We start from the raw sequence: 17935 nt of genomic DNA on the forward strand, positions 1-17935 counted from the left end.
GAGAAAAAATCCAAAACTATACACAAAAATTTCCACATTCCTGTTTCAATAATTGATTGAACCCAAAACAAATAAACAAACCAACCCAATGCTGTTGAGTGGGTTCCTACTCATGGACACCATATACAACACAGTAGACCTGCTCCATAGGGTTTCCAAGGCTGTAATCTTTATGGAAGCAGACTGCCACATCTTTCTCCAGTGAAGTAGCTGGTGGGTTCCAGCTGTCAACATTTTGCTTAGAACCAAGCGCTTAACCCCTGTGTCACTAGGGCTCCTTTCTGATTAAACCAGTACCCAGAAATTCGCTAAGTATATAAAAGACTTCAACAACACTAACCTCATATATGATCAAATGACATTTATTTCAACCAAAAAATAAAGAGTTTTTCTAAACCTTCACAGAATATTTATTAAGACAGATAATATTCAGGGCTATAAAACAAGTCTGGATAAATTTAAAAGAATTCAGATTATACAAAACATGTCATCTGACCAAATGAAATCAGTAACATAAAGATTCTGGGCAACACCAATCATTGGAAGAGAAATATCAAAATTGGCAGGGCCCAGCTAAAGCAGTGTGCACAGGTTAATGTACGCCTCTATAACAATAATAGTGATTAAAATAATTAAGAGATGGATGGCTGTATGAAGGGCCTTGAGTATGCTCAAAGAAAAGGGCAAATTAAAAGCACTGATTTTAAAGCATAGGTGGATATCAGTAATCGTTTCAAGCAGTTGTGAAAAAATCTTCGAAAGGGTTGCAGTTTCAGCGCTACTTAAATTTACACACCAGGCAGGCCTCTTATGCAACAATAAGGAAACTGCTAGAGAGGAAAGAGGACTCAGAGGTAAAGGCAACATTTGGATACAAACAAATGAAGCTAAAAACTTCAGCAGTACATGCAGGACATAGCTTCCACAGAAACAACCATTTCCATTATGGACTGATTCCAGAAACAGGGCTGGTAGGCAGAAGAATCAGTTAGCATTAGGTTCAACTGCATATAAAAGAAAACACAAGAGAATCCAGACATAAATCCATCCACATATGAGCAACTGATATTTGACAAAGGCCCCAAAACAGTTCAATGGGGAAAAGAGAGTGTCTTTAACAAACAGTGCTGGCATAACTGGATATCCATCTGCAAAAAAATGAAACAAGACCCATACCTCATGCCAGGCACAAAAACGAGCTCAAAATGGGTCAAAGACCTAAAAATAAAATCTAAAATGATAAAGATCATGGAAGAAAAAATAGGGACAAAGTTAGGAGCTCTAATACATGGCATAAACAACATACAAAACATTACTAAAAACGCAGAAGAAAAACTGGAAAACTGGGAGCTCCCCAAAATCAAACACCTGTGCTCATCCAAAGATTGCACCAAAGAGTAAAAAGATTACCTACAGACTGGGAAAAAGTTTTTAGCTATGACATTTCCAGTCACAGCCTGATCTCTAAAATCGACATGATACTGCAAAAACTTAACTACAAAAAAATGAATAATCCAATCAAAACATGGGCAAAATATATGAACAGACACTTTACTAAAGAAGACATTCAGGTAGCTGACAGATACAGAGGAAATGCTCAGGATCATTAGCCATTAGAGAAATGCAAATCAAAACTACAATGAGATTTCATCTCACTCCAACAAGGCTGGCATTAATCCAAAAAACACAAAACAACAAATGTTGGAGAGGCTGTGGAGAGACTGCAACAATTATACACTGCTGGTGAGAATGTAAAATGGTACAGCCACCTTGGAAATTGATTTGATGCTTCCTTAAAAAGCTAAAAATAGAACTCCGATACGATCCCACAATCCCACTCCTTGGAATATATCCTAGAAAAATAAGAGCCTTTACACGAACAGATATATTCACACCAATGTTCACTGCAGCACTGTTTACAATAGCAAAAAGATGGAAGTAACCAAGGTGCCCATTGACAGATGAATGGAAAATAAATTGTGGTATATCCACACAACGGAATACTACACATTCATAAAGAACAGTGATGAATCCGTGAAATATTTCATAACATAGAGGAATCTGGAAGGCATTATGCTGAATGAAATTAGTCAGTTGCAAAAGGACAAATGTTGTATGAGACCACTATTATAAGAACTCAAGAAATAGTTTAAACACAAAAGAAAAAATTCTTTGATGGTTACTAGAATAGGGAGGGAGAAATGTATTCACTAATTAGATACTAGACAAGAACCATTTTAGGTGAAGGGAAAGACAACACACAACACAGGAGAGGTCAGCACAACTGGATGGAACCAAAAGGAAAGAAGTTTCCTGAATAAACCAAATGCTTCAAAGGCCAGAGTAGCAGGGGAGGGCATTTGGGGACCATGGTTTCAGGGAACATCTAGGTCAAATGGCATAATAAAATCTATGAAGAAAACATTCTGCATCCCACTTTGGAAAGTGGCATCTGGGGTCTTAAATGCTAGCAAGCGGCCACCTGTGATCATCAATTGGTCTCAACCCACCTGGAGTAAAGGAGAATGAAGAACACCAAAGACACAAGGTAATTAGGATACCCAAGAGACAGAAAGGGCCACATAAATCAGAGACTACATCAGCCGGAGACCAGAAGACCTAGACGGTGCCTGGCTACAACTGATGACTGCCCTGACAGGGAACACAACAGAGAAGCCCTGAGGGAGCAGGAGAGCAATAGGCTACAGACCTCAAATTCTCATAAAAAGACCAGACTTAATGACCTGACTGAGACTAGAAGGACCCCAGATGTCATGATCCCCAGACCTTCTGTTAGCCCAAGACAGGAACCATTCCCAAAGGCAACACTTCGGATATGGATTGACTGGACTAGGATAGAAAATAATACTGGTGAGGAGTGAGCTTCTTGGATCAAGTAGACACATGAGACTATGTGTGCAGCTCCTGTCTGGAGGGGAGATGAGAAGGCAGAGGGGGACAAAAGCTGGCCGAATGGACACCAAAATAGAGAGTGGAGAGAAGGAGTGTGCTGTCTCCTTAGGGGGAGAGCAAATAGGAGTATATAGCAAGGTGTGTATAAATTTTTATATGAGGGACTGACTCGATTTGCAAACTTTCACTTAAAGCACACAAAAAAAATCTAAAAAAAAACAATAGATATAAATCAATGGGCAAGCAAGGACTTGGCATACATACAACTTTTATTATGTACAAATGAAATAATTTTGAAATGAAGACAAACTCAGTAAGACACAAATCAAAATAAAGATTGAAGAATGAAAAAGCCATGACATAATTAACAGACTGACAATAAGGCACAAAACAGTATTAAATATACTGCAAATGTTTTCATTATTAATATAAAATGTATTGAAAAGGTAAAAAATTATTTTTAGAAGTTAGTGTAACTATAAATTAATATTAATAATCTGAAAGGTTAAAAAAAACATAGAACACTAGGTATAACTTCCATATTCGAAAGGAGAACAGAGAAATGAAAACATAGCAAAACAGCCAGAGATATTAAAAAGAAAAACATGAAAGTAAGGACAAACATTCCGTGATGTTTAATTTTATGTGTTACTTGGGTAGGTTATGATTCCCAGTTGCTTCACCGAACACTAGTATGCTTGCTATTATGGAGTGATTACCTGAGCTTTTATGGAGTAGTTATAGATGATTTAATCAGTTGACCTTAAGTAAAACAGATTGCCTTCCAGAAAGTAATCTAACATAATGTAATATAATTACTTCACATCCAATATAATGTAATATAATTATCTCCCATAATAATCAAATCAATCAATCAAACAGGGAAAACAAAGTTTCCTAAAGGTGTGTTTGCCTCAAGACTATAAACAGATATTTTGGTAGGCCTATCCCGTCACTCTTTCCATCTCCTGACCTACACAGGTTGGGACACAAGGAATATCTAGCTTATCACGTGACCTACAGATTTCAAACTTGCCATTCTTCCACAAATGTGTGAGCCAGCAAGAGTCTCCAGCCTATTCCCTGTCCCTCAGATTTTAGACTTGCCAGGCCCCCACAATCTCCTGAGCCAATTCCTTGAAGAATATGTATCTCACTGTGCTGTTTCTCTAGACACTAAGACACATTCACTTATAGTAATAACAGTGACTAGATTTTACCCCCACTTAAAAGCAAATGAATCAAAAAAATCAGAGAGACCATTCACATATGTATGGTTTAGTTTATTACAAAATGATAGGCAAAAATTTATCAGCTAAATAAAAACAAATGCTGTCAAGGACAATACAAGGCAGTCATCACTCAGGAAAATGTAGTACATTACCACAAATGAAGAGCAGGAAGGAGAGTTTCTAGAAATGGCAGCAGAGAAAATTTAAAAAATAGTTTTATTCAAGTTAACTGGGCAGTAATAAATTTTAGCAAAATAGGAAACAAGTCCTGAAACCAGGCAATTTTTTACCAGTACTTAGGATGCAACACTTTCTTTCCATTGATTCATATTACCAAAAGTAGCTTGGAATGTAATATCAGAACATCAAGTCTGCAGTTTAAAAGCTTGTAGTCCTCTAAATGTTGGAAAAAGGAATGAGTTTAGTGGAGGGGGCGGAGGGGAAGGAGAAGTAGAATCTTTGTATTCAGATAAACTTTTGTCCAAAACCTGCAACCACTGTGTATCCTCTGACTAGTCATTTCTCTACTTCTCAATTTCCTTGCCTTTAAAGTTAGAATAATTACTCTGACTTTACACAAGATTCAAGTCAAAGATAGATAATATAAATTAAGATTGAAGACCAGGATCAAAACCTTAAGGAAATATAAAGAGTCAACAAAAAAGAGATAATGGAATTCACACTACATCAGACCACTCCCCATGTCTCTGAGGAGAACACTGTTCCCACTGCTACCCGTGACTTTGGCGTCGTTGATTCCACTGCCAACTCCTTAGTAACTTTTGAAATTGGGTCACCAAGGAATATTTTCTTGTTTACTCAGATGTTCTCTGTGCACTGGTGGCAAACTAAACATATAAAAGATATGCTGCCATTAAAGAATTTGCAGGTCAAGCTGCCTCCTCGGCAGGAAGATCAGATGTGCCCCTCTTCCAAAACCAGGGAGAGGGGTTCCTTTTTCTCTGCACTACCCTTTTCTTCCTTTTGAACTAAGAGAGTACTGGGAAGTCTAGGATCAGGTGCCATTTAGACTTGCTGAGAGAACAGGAGGTTGACATGGGTCTCAATATATCAGGACAATAAAAATCTAAGCTAGGACTGTTTATTGGAAGACTTGCCCGCTAGAGGGTGTGTTTTTGTGACTGTGTGTGTGTGTGTCTGTCTGTCCGTGGGTGTGTGCACAAGCTTCTGGACAGAATGGAGCTGAATGGAGACAGTTGATGTGAGGTGTGGACAGGAGCATACACAAGCCTCCCCACCAGCCTGCTGCCCTTCAAATTGTGGTTCCATCAAGGGCTTCCGATGAAGCACTGTCAGAAAAGTAAGTATGCAATTGTCATATTTTTCCATACTCTCTAAACATAGACAGAGGCTAAAAAATCTGATTTCAGTTCACTGCAATTGAGACTGCAAAAAAAAAAGGAGTCAACGGTTATTGCTAATATGCTCTTATTCTGAACAAATCTCATGGTAGAGTTTTCCTGCCACGATCAACCTACCTTTAGAAAAAAAACAGCTGTAAATATCAATTGAAGAGACTGTTATTACTTAAGAGGCAAAATATGAAGGGCAAAAGAAAAGACATTCTCCTCCCAAAATATTCCACAGTGTCGTAAGAATCAAAGAACATGAGGATTAGAAATGACCTTACAGGGAACCTGGGAAGTGCTGTTCAACTCCTTCTTGGACTTCAACTATTCCAGTCTATAGGAATCCTATTCCCAAATGAAGACTGATTGAGGATTGTTCCAAACATAAGTGAGGTCACGGTGTCTGAAAAATGTAAAAGAATTTATTAAATAGGGATTCAATAAAAGAGAAAAGCTGAACCTCAATCACACTTGTAGCTCCCAAAGTGGCAGTGAGTGGAATAGCTTTGTATAGGTTAGCTCCTCAAGATCTACCTGTTGATGTCAATGAAAACGTTACTTGGGCAGGTGGCAAAATGTATTGTTTATTTAACAAAATTGTTTTTTCAGACGTTAAATGATCCAAATTATATTAAAAAAAAAAAGTACCTTTCAGTTTTCAAGGAAACCACCTGTAGTTTAACCAAAATGAGAATGTGATGTGGCTTCAGGTGGACAAAAAGCAAAACAAGCAGCCTTATATTCAAATGGTCTCTCACCACAAGATTAGCTTCATTGCTAGAACTAATTTTTTTTTTTTTTTTTGACATCTTCAACAAAGCAGCTTGTTTTTATTGCAGGGAAGCTAGTGAGGAGCAAGCAGGGTGAGTGAGGGTCTCTGCAGGAACTCCCATCACTGAGCAGGACTGCCAGGTCCCAGGTCTGTCTGCCCACTTTGGTCCATCCTCCGGGCCAGGGGCCAGGACCCTGCTACTTGGGGATGAGGTAGGAAACGGCTTTTCCTGTTTTCTTCAAGGTCTCCAGCAGAGTGTCCACACTGTGCTCAGAGGAGTTGATGCAAACCTTCTTGTTGGGCAGGTCAACATCAAATTGAACTCCTTCCAGCTTGCTGAGGACCCGACTGACCGCATTAGAGCAGCCCTCACAGGTCATGTCCACGGAGAGCTCGTGCTTCGGCAGGACGGATGGTGACAGCCGCGGCAGCGCCTCTTCGGCTCCGAGCGCTAGCTCCGGCCGCTAGAACTAATTTTAATTTAACAAGTTTCATGTATTAAAACAAGATTATATTATTTATCTAACACATTAAACTAACGGGCATTAAAATTCTAAAGTGATTTTTTTCTCAAGTCGTTCCTATCAAAATTGGAGATTAAGAATTTTCAAAAGTGGAAACAGACAATAATTTCAGAGCCTAGGAAATTTGTAGGAAAAGGAAGAATAGAGAAAAAATGTCTATGACCAGTACAAAGATAAAAGGTTAACACACTTGGATGCCAACTGAAAGATTGATAGTTTGGTCCAAGATTGGTAGTTTGGTCCACCCAGAGGCACCTCAGAGGGAAGGACTGGTGATTTACTTCCTTAAAACATGTCGTTCAAAACACTACGGAAAACCGTTCTACTATGACAGACACGAGATGACCATGAGTCAGAACTGACTCGACAGCAATTGGAATGGTAACATGGTAGGAAGAAAGAAAGGAAAGAAAGACGGCTGAAAGGAAACAAGAAGTAGAAATGTAGAAATCAGCTTGACCCATCATTTAGTACCTGTTGAAGTCCAGTTGATTCCGACTTATAGCAGCCCTATAGGACGGAGTAGAACTCCCCCATACGGTTTCTAGGGAGCTCCCGATGGATTCAAACTGCTGACCTTTGGGTTAGCAACCATAGCTCTTAACCACTAAGCCACCAGGGTTTCCATCACTCAGTAGGCCTATCAAAATCTTCTCTGTGTGGCTTCACAGTACTTCACAAGATACCATCTCTCCAGTGAACCATTTCTCCCATGAGGTGAGTTAGGTTTCCTGATTCCATAAAATGTATCTGAACGCTGAGCAACGCATCTTGCTAACTCAGGTTAAGGTGACAACTGACACTGCCAACTTTAATAGAAAAAAAGCCTAGAGGAACTGAGTGAAGACAGTAAAATAGGAATAACCCACTGCCGTTGAGTCGACTCTGACTCATAGCGACACCAGTATAATGAAGAGTGATTGTCAAGGAATAATAATAATAATAATAATGATGATGATGATAATAATAATAATAATAATAGTTTTCACCCCAGAGGAGTCCTGGTGGTGCAGTGGTTAAGTACTCTACTGCTAATCAAGAAATCATTGATTCCAACCCACCAACTACTCCATGGGAGAAAGATGCAGCAGCCCACTTCTGTAAAAATTTACAGCCTTGGAAACCCTATGGGACAGTTCTACTCTGTCCTGAATGGTCACTATGAGTCAGAATTAACTTGACAACAATGGGCTAGTTATCACCCCAAACACAAAATTTCATTTTCATTGTTATCTTACAATGTCTCTGATCATACACTGAAATGAAATATTATTTCCCATTGGAAGAATTAAGTCTCCTTTGGAGAGAGACTTGTTTGTGGTTAGATCTCCAGTCTTTGATGTTATGCTCTGTAAATAATAGGTGATCATTAAATATTTATCTGAATGAATGAATGTTGATTATTTACTTGAGCAATACTAGAGAAGAGAAGTAAGGAGATCTAATGTATTTTTGATTCTCACACACATTGGGAAGAATTGGGTAGATAGGGTTTCCCTGAAAACCCCTGAGTTACACCGAAAATTGCTCATTTCAAAATCAATTCCCACTAATAAAACACGAAGACATATTATGAGTCAATATATTATTTTTCATTAATGTCACCCCCAGTGAGAATGTATTTACCAGATCTTCTTTTACAGGACGGATGTTTGAGAGTGGCTCCTCACAATGTGAATCAAACTGAAAGAAAGTTTTGACAAGAAGGCTAGGAGATCTTCCTGAGCCCCCAGCAAATGGAATAATAACTGGGAAAACGTAGATATTAGAATCCAAGGAGGCGGAAAACTGGTAGGAGGTCCTGACAATGGCAAATGCCAAGGAAAAACTGGGTTTATTAAAATTTGTGTATAAAACTTGGATCATATGGATCAGTTTGTTCATGGGTATTGTTTAGAAAGATTGCATGTATTAAGAATTCAAAGAACTGTAGAGTTAGTGAGTTGGCAGGTATATTAATAGGAAAAGGTGATTTGAGGAGGAGGGCAGAAAAAATTGTCAAAAGGAAGGGTCACTGAAATGTGTCTGAGACAGATTCTGAAGATCTGGGTACTGCTGAGGAGAACACCCAAGATGATCAGGCTGGCAGAAAAAGCAAGTACCAAAGACCATTCCTTCTGGGTTGTGGCCATGGCTCAAAGCACCAGGACAGCACAAACCAGGCATATTCCAGCAAAAAGGCTCCTCACATCTCTTCAGGAAACCCTCCGCCTATGCAACCATGTTATCAGGAGGGACCAATCCCTGGAGAAGGAGAACGTGTTTGGTAAAGTACAGGGTCAGCAAAAAAGAAGAAGACCCTCAATTAGATGGGTTGACACAGTGGCTGCAAAAATGGGCTCAAGCAAAACAACGATTGTGAGGATAGCGCAGGACCAGATTGTGAGGACGGAGCAGTGTTTCATCCTGTTGACGTAGGGTCGCTATGAATTGGAACCAACTCAATGGCACCTAACAACAGCCACAACAAGCAACCACTCTACTGGGTTAGAAATGCTTTCGTTTGATTAAATACAGGAAAGACAAAACAAAGATATAACCTTGTATTTTAAACTATTTTTCTTCCTAATCTGAGATAATTTAAAGTACAAAGACATGATCTAACCCTTTGAAGATATTTTGCTTATGTTAAATATAATCAGAGACCAGCATAAAATACTACTGGACAAATCCTACCCTGTTATAAAAAGTGAGCAGTTCAGTAAGGTGGGAAAAGCAAAGAAAAAGGTGACTGGAAACAAAACAAAACAAAAATGTTAAAAAATATATATAATAATCTGTAAAATAGGGGGTGCTAATAGCTGTGCTATGAGTTGTGTTTTTTTTTTTTGTTTGTTTTAATAGCTGTACCACAAGGCAATAATATTGAGAAATAGCATATGAAACAAGGTACGTGATGAGTGACTTGTTTTTTGTTTTAGTTGCCAGCTTTATAAAGAGTGTTTCTAATCAGGGAATTATAAACCTAAGATTCATATTTAAATATTTCCAGTAAACTTCCATTATCCAAATGTAAAATGCACTACAATAATACTGCTTACATCTTTCATTCAGGTTCCACGCTAGCTTCCTTCTTACAGCCCTTCTCTCTTCAGAGCCAATCGCTCTTGACCTGACACAGGTAGTGATGAGAAATCATACCGCCATAACTACATTCATCCTGCTGGGGTTGACAGATGACCCAATTCTACAGATTCTGCTTTTAATGTTTTTATTTCTCACCTACATTTTGAGTGTAGCTGGGAACCTGACAATTATCACCCTCACACTTTTAGATTCTCACCTTAAGACTCCCATGTATTTTTTCCTCCGAAATTTCTCTTTCTTGGAAGTGTCATTCACCACTGTCTGTGTGCCCAGATTTCTGTACACCCTGACAACTGGAGTCAAAACAATTACCTATACTGCTTGTGCCACACAGATGTTTTTTGTTGTCCTCTTTGGAGCCACCGAATTTTTTCTCCTTGCTGCCATGTCCTATGATCACTATGTGGCCATCTGTAAGCCCCTGCATTACACAACCATCATGAACAGTAAGGTCTGCACTACCCTTGTTCTCTGCTCCTGGTTTGCTGGCCTGTTGATCATCCTCCTACCTTTTAGTATGGGTCTCCAGCTGGAATTCTGTGACTCAAATCTCATTGATAGTTTTGGCTGTGATACGTATCCTGTTTTACAGATATCCTGCTCAGACACAATGCTTATAGAAGAAATTGCTTTGGGTTTTGCCGTGGTAACACTAATTATTACCCTAATTGGTGTGGTTCTTTCATACACATACATTGTCAAGACCATTCTAAAATTCCCTTCTGCCCAACAAAGAAAAAAGGCCTTTTCTACATGTTCTTCTCACATGATTGTGGTTTCCATGACCTATGGCAGCTGCATCTTCATCTACATCAAGCCTTCAGCAAAGGAAGGAGTGGCCCTTAATAAGATGGTGTCAATGCTAGCCACTTCTGTTGCCCCTTTGCTTAACCCATTCATTTATACACTTTGAAACAAACAAGTCAAAGAAGCCTTCAAAGACACTGTTAAAAAAATTGCATTTCTCACAAAGAAGTAAGAGACGATTAATGCTTTGTGGCGGAGCTTAAATCTGAATAACCCATAATCATCTTTCATGACATTACCACACACATTGTTTCTTCCTATTCTGTACAGTCATCAAGCTAGACTTTCCCCTCAAATATTTTTCTATTACGATCAGAAAAAAGAAAAAAATCAAGCTACTTAGTTCACCTTCTTTTAATCTTACTTTATTAAGAATAATAAATTTATGCATTTAACAATTAATGCGTTTATCTCAGGCTGGATTCTGAAAATTCTCAGTGATATAAAAAGGAAATGCAATTTAATAAAATCTGCTTCTGGCCATATGAAGTACTCATGATGTGGATTCTAAAAGGCCAGAGAACATTTCTCACTTTTGGGGAATATTCAATGTTCAGGCTCCAGTTTTTTTAAGAGTAACTGGAAATTCTTTAGTGCAGCTTAAACCATGGTATGAAACAAAATTGGGCACTCCAGAGCTCTCCTTTTCAATGTAAAAGTTTCAGGATATTCCTGCATTATTTCCTAGTTCATTTTTAGGATTAAGTAAAAAGGCTTAATGGGAAAATCACAAAGACAATGGAGATAGATTCTTCTTTCTTTTAAATTAAGTTACTCACTTTTGGGACATTATTTGGGTTTAGTTTATCTTGTGGAACCCCTGAATGGTGCAAACAGTTAAGTATTAAACTATTAGCTGCAAGGTTGGTGGTTTGAACTCACCCAAGGGCACCTCAGAATACAAACCTGGATATCTGGTTCCAAAAGGTAGCAGCCTTGAAAACCCTATAGAGTAGTTCTACTCTGAATACATGGGATCACCATGAACAGAATCTACTAAGTGGTAACTAACAACAAAGAGTTCATCCTGACATGTGATATAAGTAGAGAAGAAAAACAGCCAGACTTTCAAGTGCTGGATGTCTTCTACTGACATTGACATTCATAGTGTTACCGGCTTGATTCAAGGCGAACAAGCCTTGAATTTAGGGGCAAGATAATTAGCTTTCAGTTGAGTGATATCTGCAACTGTCCAGGCATCCACTATCTCAGTACATGTAACAAATTGAAATATCAAGAATTGAGAAGGTTAGAAAAAAACAATAGCTATAATTAATAATTTGGGCATTTGATGGGCATTCGGTTGGTTAGCATAAGCTGACTTCTAGACATCAAATCCAAGCATAGTGTGAAAAAATTGAATGGACCTATAGTTGGGGGAGAGAAAATGTATGGGAGGACAGTAATTAAGATTAACTTGGACCTAACCAAACCACAAAAAACCTAACCCAGTGCCATCGAGTCGATTCTGACTCAATGCGACCCTATAGGACAGAGTAGAACTGCCCCATAGAGTTTCCAAGGAATGCTTGGTGGATTTGAACTGCCAACTGTTTGGTTACCAGCTGTAGCACTTAAACACTACACCACCAGGATTTCCAACTTGGACCTAGAAGCTGTTCATTCTTTCTATAAGATGATGAAAGCATTTATCCAAGTTGTATCTGGGTGAAAATATACATTTATACTTTGCCATTCATATACAAATGTTCTTACATTTTATGAATATCATCTAGTTTCTCCGATATACTTTATAGCTTCATAACGTTTCCAAATATTCATATGAAGTCATGTCCATAGAATGTGCATATGTTCTGAACATTTCAAAACACTTCTGGAAAAAAAAGAGATTTATTATCCAAAGCCTTCCTCTTTTTCTCATTTAATACCATTTAAAAGCCAACAAAATTCCACTAAATGGCTAATTTCTTTTTTGATAATTAATTGAGCATGCATCTATAAGATGCACGTATTAGTAATTGGGTTGATCAATTTGCCTGAGTCGTAACGCATTAGCAAGCAGAGTCTATATCCATATATCTCCTTCCTCAAAATAGCTGGTTGTGTCCAGTTTGTAAAAGCTTTGGATGATGATGGGCAAAGTTAAGCACATTTTTGAGATTCAAAAAGAGATTAGCCATCTCCTCTTACCTGGCTGGACCTTAGTACAGCTAGATAGAACCAATATTTTAAAATGCACTAGATTCATGAAAGATAAACATCGAGCTTCTTTTCTGGAGAGCTCTCTCTCCTTCATCCATTCTCCTCTCTAAGAGGGAACATAAGAGGACGGCACTGTGGTATGTTTTGAAGCCTCAGACTGGAGTTGGAAGAAGCACATAAAATAACTGAGGTCACTCTCGGGTACAAATGTGATTCCTAAAAATTACCTCAAAAAAAAAAATCATGGCTTTGCCCAGGTTGATCAAAAAAAGACTAAGAACTTTATGTCACTTAATGGTATGTGTAGGTTGGGGAAATTTCTCAACGAGGGGAAATACCTTAGATGTAGAAAATATTATGGAATTCCTGCTTGAAGAAGAGATGCCTATTCATCACCTCTATACTAGTTGTCATTGTACAATCAGATTTCATTGCATGACCTGCATTCCTTTTATAAGAGGTCTCAGAAAGGTCAATAATATAAGATTTTGTATGCTTTTAATATTTATAAGTCATTTCCTCATTGTACTCCATAACATTTTCTGCAGAAATTCTTATGAAAACGCCTTCTCCCTTTTAATTAGATATAATCCAGTTTGGTGTCTGTCACAGAACTCACAGCACACCTGGGATTGCTATCTGAATGATTAAGGAAATAAGAGGGGGCATGAAGAGCCCTCAGGTACAAGGTGAAAGAGGAAGTGAGAAGGTAAAAGACATCCTTAACGTATTTCCCTTGCTTCCATTCAAGTCTTGTCATCATTATTTATTCAAGAAATATTTACTGAGTGATTGCAACGTGCCAGCGTTTAGTTTTAGCACCTGAATATAACACTAAACAGATGGGACAAGATTTCGGATCTTGCAGAACTTATATTTCGCTCTCAGAAGAGAAAAGAGGATGCTGAGAATGCGAGCAGGAGCTCTCAAGTTCACTCCTTCCCTCAGGCATTAGAATGCTTCTTCAATTATGGCCTTCTTTGGCAAATCAAAAGAGATGGCATCCTCAAATTAAATGACAATGATTTTATCATGCTGATTAAATACATGGATATTTGAGTGATAGATTTGAAAGAAAGCTTGGAGATCACTTTTGTAGTACATTCAATACAATGATGCCATTCATCCCTGTTGTTCCATTTCTTCTGCTCTTCTCCTTAGCCTGCTGATGACCTGTGTTTGATGTTCACATTGCCACTTTAGCAGTCTTCTGGGACTGATTTTCAGACATCTATTTAACTTTTGTTCTTAAAAGGTGTCAACAAAGGCAATATTAATCTCTCCAGAATCAGGACCCCCAGGGAATGCATTGTTTGTCAGCACAATTGATCCCAAAACTGCTGCTCTGAAAAGAGACATAATCTTTGTTTCTCTGGATAATTAAAAACCTGCACAAAAGATAATGTATGTCTAGCTGAGTCATCAGCATCATTTTCCCAGAGATAGAAAGAACCCTAGAAATTCTCCGACATTCAAATTATGTTTTGTGTTTCATTTTATAAATTTCTATGGCAAGTATGTCTGGTATTTTGTTAGGTAGTATGGAAAATGCAAAGAAGTAAATCTGCCCCAGGAGAACAATTTAATATATAAGACGCACACCATGAAAAGTTAACAATACAGGAAATTTTGCAAGGCAACATATTAAAGTGCCCAACATGGGGCACAGTTCATGAGTGCTTTCAATATAGAAGAGAGATCCCTGAGGTCAAGAGAAACAATTATAGCACTTATATTATTTATTTGGTGCAAGGCACTATGCTAAGTAACAACCAGGATAATAACAGAATCAATTAAAATCTTATTAATTAAATAATACTATCATTATCTTCACCTATATACTATTATTAATAGTTATAATGATATGCTATGATTATCACTCCCATGTTACAAATAAGGGAACTGAGGCACATTATCAAGGTCATGCAGCCGATAATTGGGAAGGCTAATATCTGAACCCACGCAATCTGGATCCAGAATCCATTCCTATAACCAGAATGTCATACTGCTTCATAATCTGACAGGTTCTTTGAGGAGACAGAATTTCAGTTACACCTGGAAAAGTTTTATGAATGTGAAAAAGCAAGCATAGACATTCTTGAGAAAGAAATGGATCAAGCAAACACATAAATCCTTACTTCAAATCAAAATGTTCATCATACATATAAAAATTAGAAATTGTTAATTACACATAATAGCAGATTAATAAGAAAAAACAGAGTCTAAATGACTCACAGAGTTTGAGTGTAGATGACGAGGAATATACCACTCGTGGCAGAAACAGATAACTGTGTCTTTATTCTGAGGAAGCTGATTGCCTAGAAGATATGAAAAACACAAGTGTTGGCAGTTTGCCTAAAGCAAGTTGACTGGGTTATATGGAAAAACAGCTCTTCGAATGGAAATTAGTATTTACTTTTTGATCATTTCTTCAAGTTGGTCTCTCTGCCTCCCTACAGGCTTTTATTTCTTAAATCCATGATTCATAATCCTTGCATAATCCTCCAGAAACGACTCTGAGGATTTTTTTTTTTCTTTCCAGACCTCTTCAATGGCTGTCCAGTGAGGATAGATTAAAGTCAAAGTTCCTTAACATACCATTTCAGGGCTTTAGTAACCTGGCCTAAAATTTACATTCCACCATCTTCTTATGATACTTATCCATACTTTCTTTTCTGCCACATGAAACTAGGTGTTTGTAATGCGATCTCATCAGCCTGGAAGATCCTGCTTCCTTTTATTTACCCATCAAATATACCATTCACCCTTCTAGATACAAACAATCAAAAGAGAATTTCCACAAATGCCCACCATCGCCTCTACCCATCCATATGGCTTTTGTGCACATGTACTCTACTTTCCAGTCTTTTACTACTGATGAATTCTGATGAATAAATTTGCTCAAACTGAAATATAAGTGCCAACAAAAGGACGATAACAAGCATTATACAACAGAAGACCTGTCATGTATTTTTCAGGTAAGCAGAAAACAACTGAAAGTATTTTCTCTGATAACTGAGCCAACCTGCCTCAGATCTAGGAAGCAAGGAATATGAATGGTGGATTTTAAGAAATGAGTCTACATGGAGGCCGAGAGTGCAATTTTGAGAAATGATCAAAACTATCATACTAATTTTCCATTTGAAAAGATGTTTTTTCCTACTACCTAGTCAATCTGCTCTAGGCAAACCGCCAAGGCTGGCCTCTTTAGTAGCTTCCAGGCAGTCAAATTTTTGTGCCCATAACTAAGCAGTTCAAAGTCGTTCTTTGATATATTAGATGAACTGTCTATGCTCCTATCAACTGTATGGCAACTGGTTTAGTTTGGTTTTGGATCTAAGACCATTCCTTCCCTCCACCATGTAACACACCCCACAACAGGTCACAAAGACAATGTTCCTGTAATCCTCCCCATCTTTCCTTACCTCTCTAATGGGTTGTTCCCATTCCTTTACAAACATGCATATAATATATTCCATTCTAAAACTCCCTCTTTTATCCCCATCAACCACTTCATCTACTATCACATTTATCTGTGGACTTTGTCAGCAATATTTCCATAAACAGTTGTCTACATTCCTTGGCTTGACTAAAACTATGAAAATCAGAATAGGATAACATTTTTAAATGCTGGATTTGTTCATGTAGAATTTTGTAGCCAAGAAAAATATCTTTAAAAATATAAAAGTAAGGTTCAGACATTTTCAGGCCTAAAGAAATAAATAAACAAAAATAAAGCAGAGTATATGTGTGGCCAGGAAACCTGTAGTAAAAGGCGTTTTCAGAAACTGTTCTTCAAAAAACTAAAAGTAGAACTACTATACGACCCAGCAATTCCACTGTTAGGAATATACCCACGGGACTTTAAAGCAGTGACAGGAACAGATATATGTACACCAGTGATCATTAGAGCAATTTCCACAAGAGTCAAAAGGTGGAAACAACCAATGTATGGACAAAATGTGGTATATATATATATTTATATATATATGCTATAGCAGGGAAGGAGCTTGAAGACATTATGCTGAGGGAAATAAGTCAATCAAAAAAGGACAAATATTGTATGACCTCGTTTACATAAAATCAAGCAAATGTATAGGGGGGCAGGACTGAAGGGGAAAAGGGCTCATTACTTATGGAGCCCAGAGTTTCCGCTTGTGGTTTTGAAAAATTCTTATTCATTAAGGGTGACGGTCGCACAGCAATGAAAGTAATTGATTAATGTAACTAATCACTATTACCCCTAGTGACCCACTCACATAGTTTTTGCCTCTTGTCCTTGAGACCCTATGCTCTGTGGGTCTAGAAGTCTTAGTTCCAAAGGGAGGAATGCTCCCACCAGGAGATACAACACTGACTGCATTGAACTGGAGGTTAAGGATGACACCTGGCCACTTTGGGCTCCTCATGCCTCTGGATCCACAGACAAATAAGGGAGTTACTGTATTGGCTGGTGTGATTGGTACTAACATTCAGGGGAAATCAGATTGGTATTACACAATGGAGGTAAAGAAGAGTATGTCTGGAATACAGGAGATCCCTTAAGGCATCTCTTAGTAGTACAATGCCCTGGGATTAAAGTCAATGGAAAACTACAGCAAACTAATTCCAACATGACTACTAACGACCCACATCCTTCAGGAATGGAGGTTTGGGCCACCCAGTCAGGCAAAGAAGCACAACCAGCTGAGGTGCTTGCTGAGGGCAAAGGGTATACGGAATGGGCTTTGGAAGAAGGTAGTTCTGAATACCAGCAATGACCACGTAACCAGTTGCAGAAATGCAGTCTATAATTGTTCTGAGTATTTCCTCCTTGTTTTAAGTGTATGTGTGCATATGTGTGTGTGTGTCTATGTGTGAGTATATATATATAAAAATGTATATATGTATAGTTGTTGTTATGTGTTGTCCAGTCATTTATGACTCATTGAGACTCTATGTACAACAGAATGAACCACTGCTTGGTACTACACCATCCTCACAATCATTGTTATGCTTGAGCCCATTGTTGTAGGCACTGTGTCAATCCATCTCCGTGAGGGGAGTCCTCTTTTTCACAGACACTCT

General features: G+C 38.1%; 1 protein-coding gene across 1 annotated transcript; it reads left to right on the forward strand.

Annotated features, from left to right (window-relative positions):
* The first annotated feature begins 9181 nt into the window (after positions 1-9181).
* On the forward strand, positions 9182-10936 carry LOC135231357 (olfactory receptor 6C2-like). Its single transcript, XM_064285226.1, has one exon. It carries the CDS (start codon positions 9939-9941, stop codon positions 10809-10811), a length of 873 nt encoding a protein of 290 aa, XP_064141296.1. The 5' UTR covers positions 9182-9938; the 3' UTR covers positions 10812-10936.
* The last annotated feature ends 6999 nt before the right edge of the window (positions 10937-17935 follow it).

This window comes from Loxodonta africana, chromosome 4 (assembly GCF_030014295.1).
Source record: "Loxodonta africana isolate mLoxAfr1 chromosome 4, mLoxAfr1.hap2, whole genome shotgun sequence".
Taxonomy (NCBI): domain Eukaryota; kingdom Metazoa; phylum Chordata; class Mammalia; order Proboscidea; family Elephantidae; genus Loxodonta; species Loxodonta africana.

Bases quoted from the DNA above. Each gene is read 5' to 3' on its own strand.
- LOC135231357 (XM_064285226.1), top strand. From the start codon at position 9,939: ATGAGAAATCATACCGCCATAACTACATTCATCCTGCTGGGGTTGACA.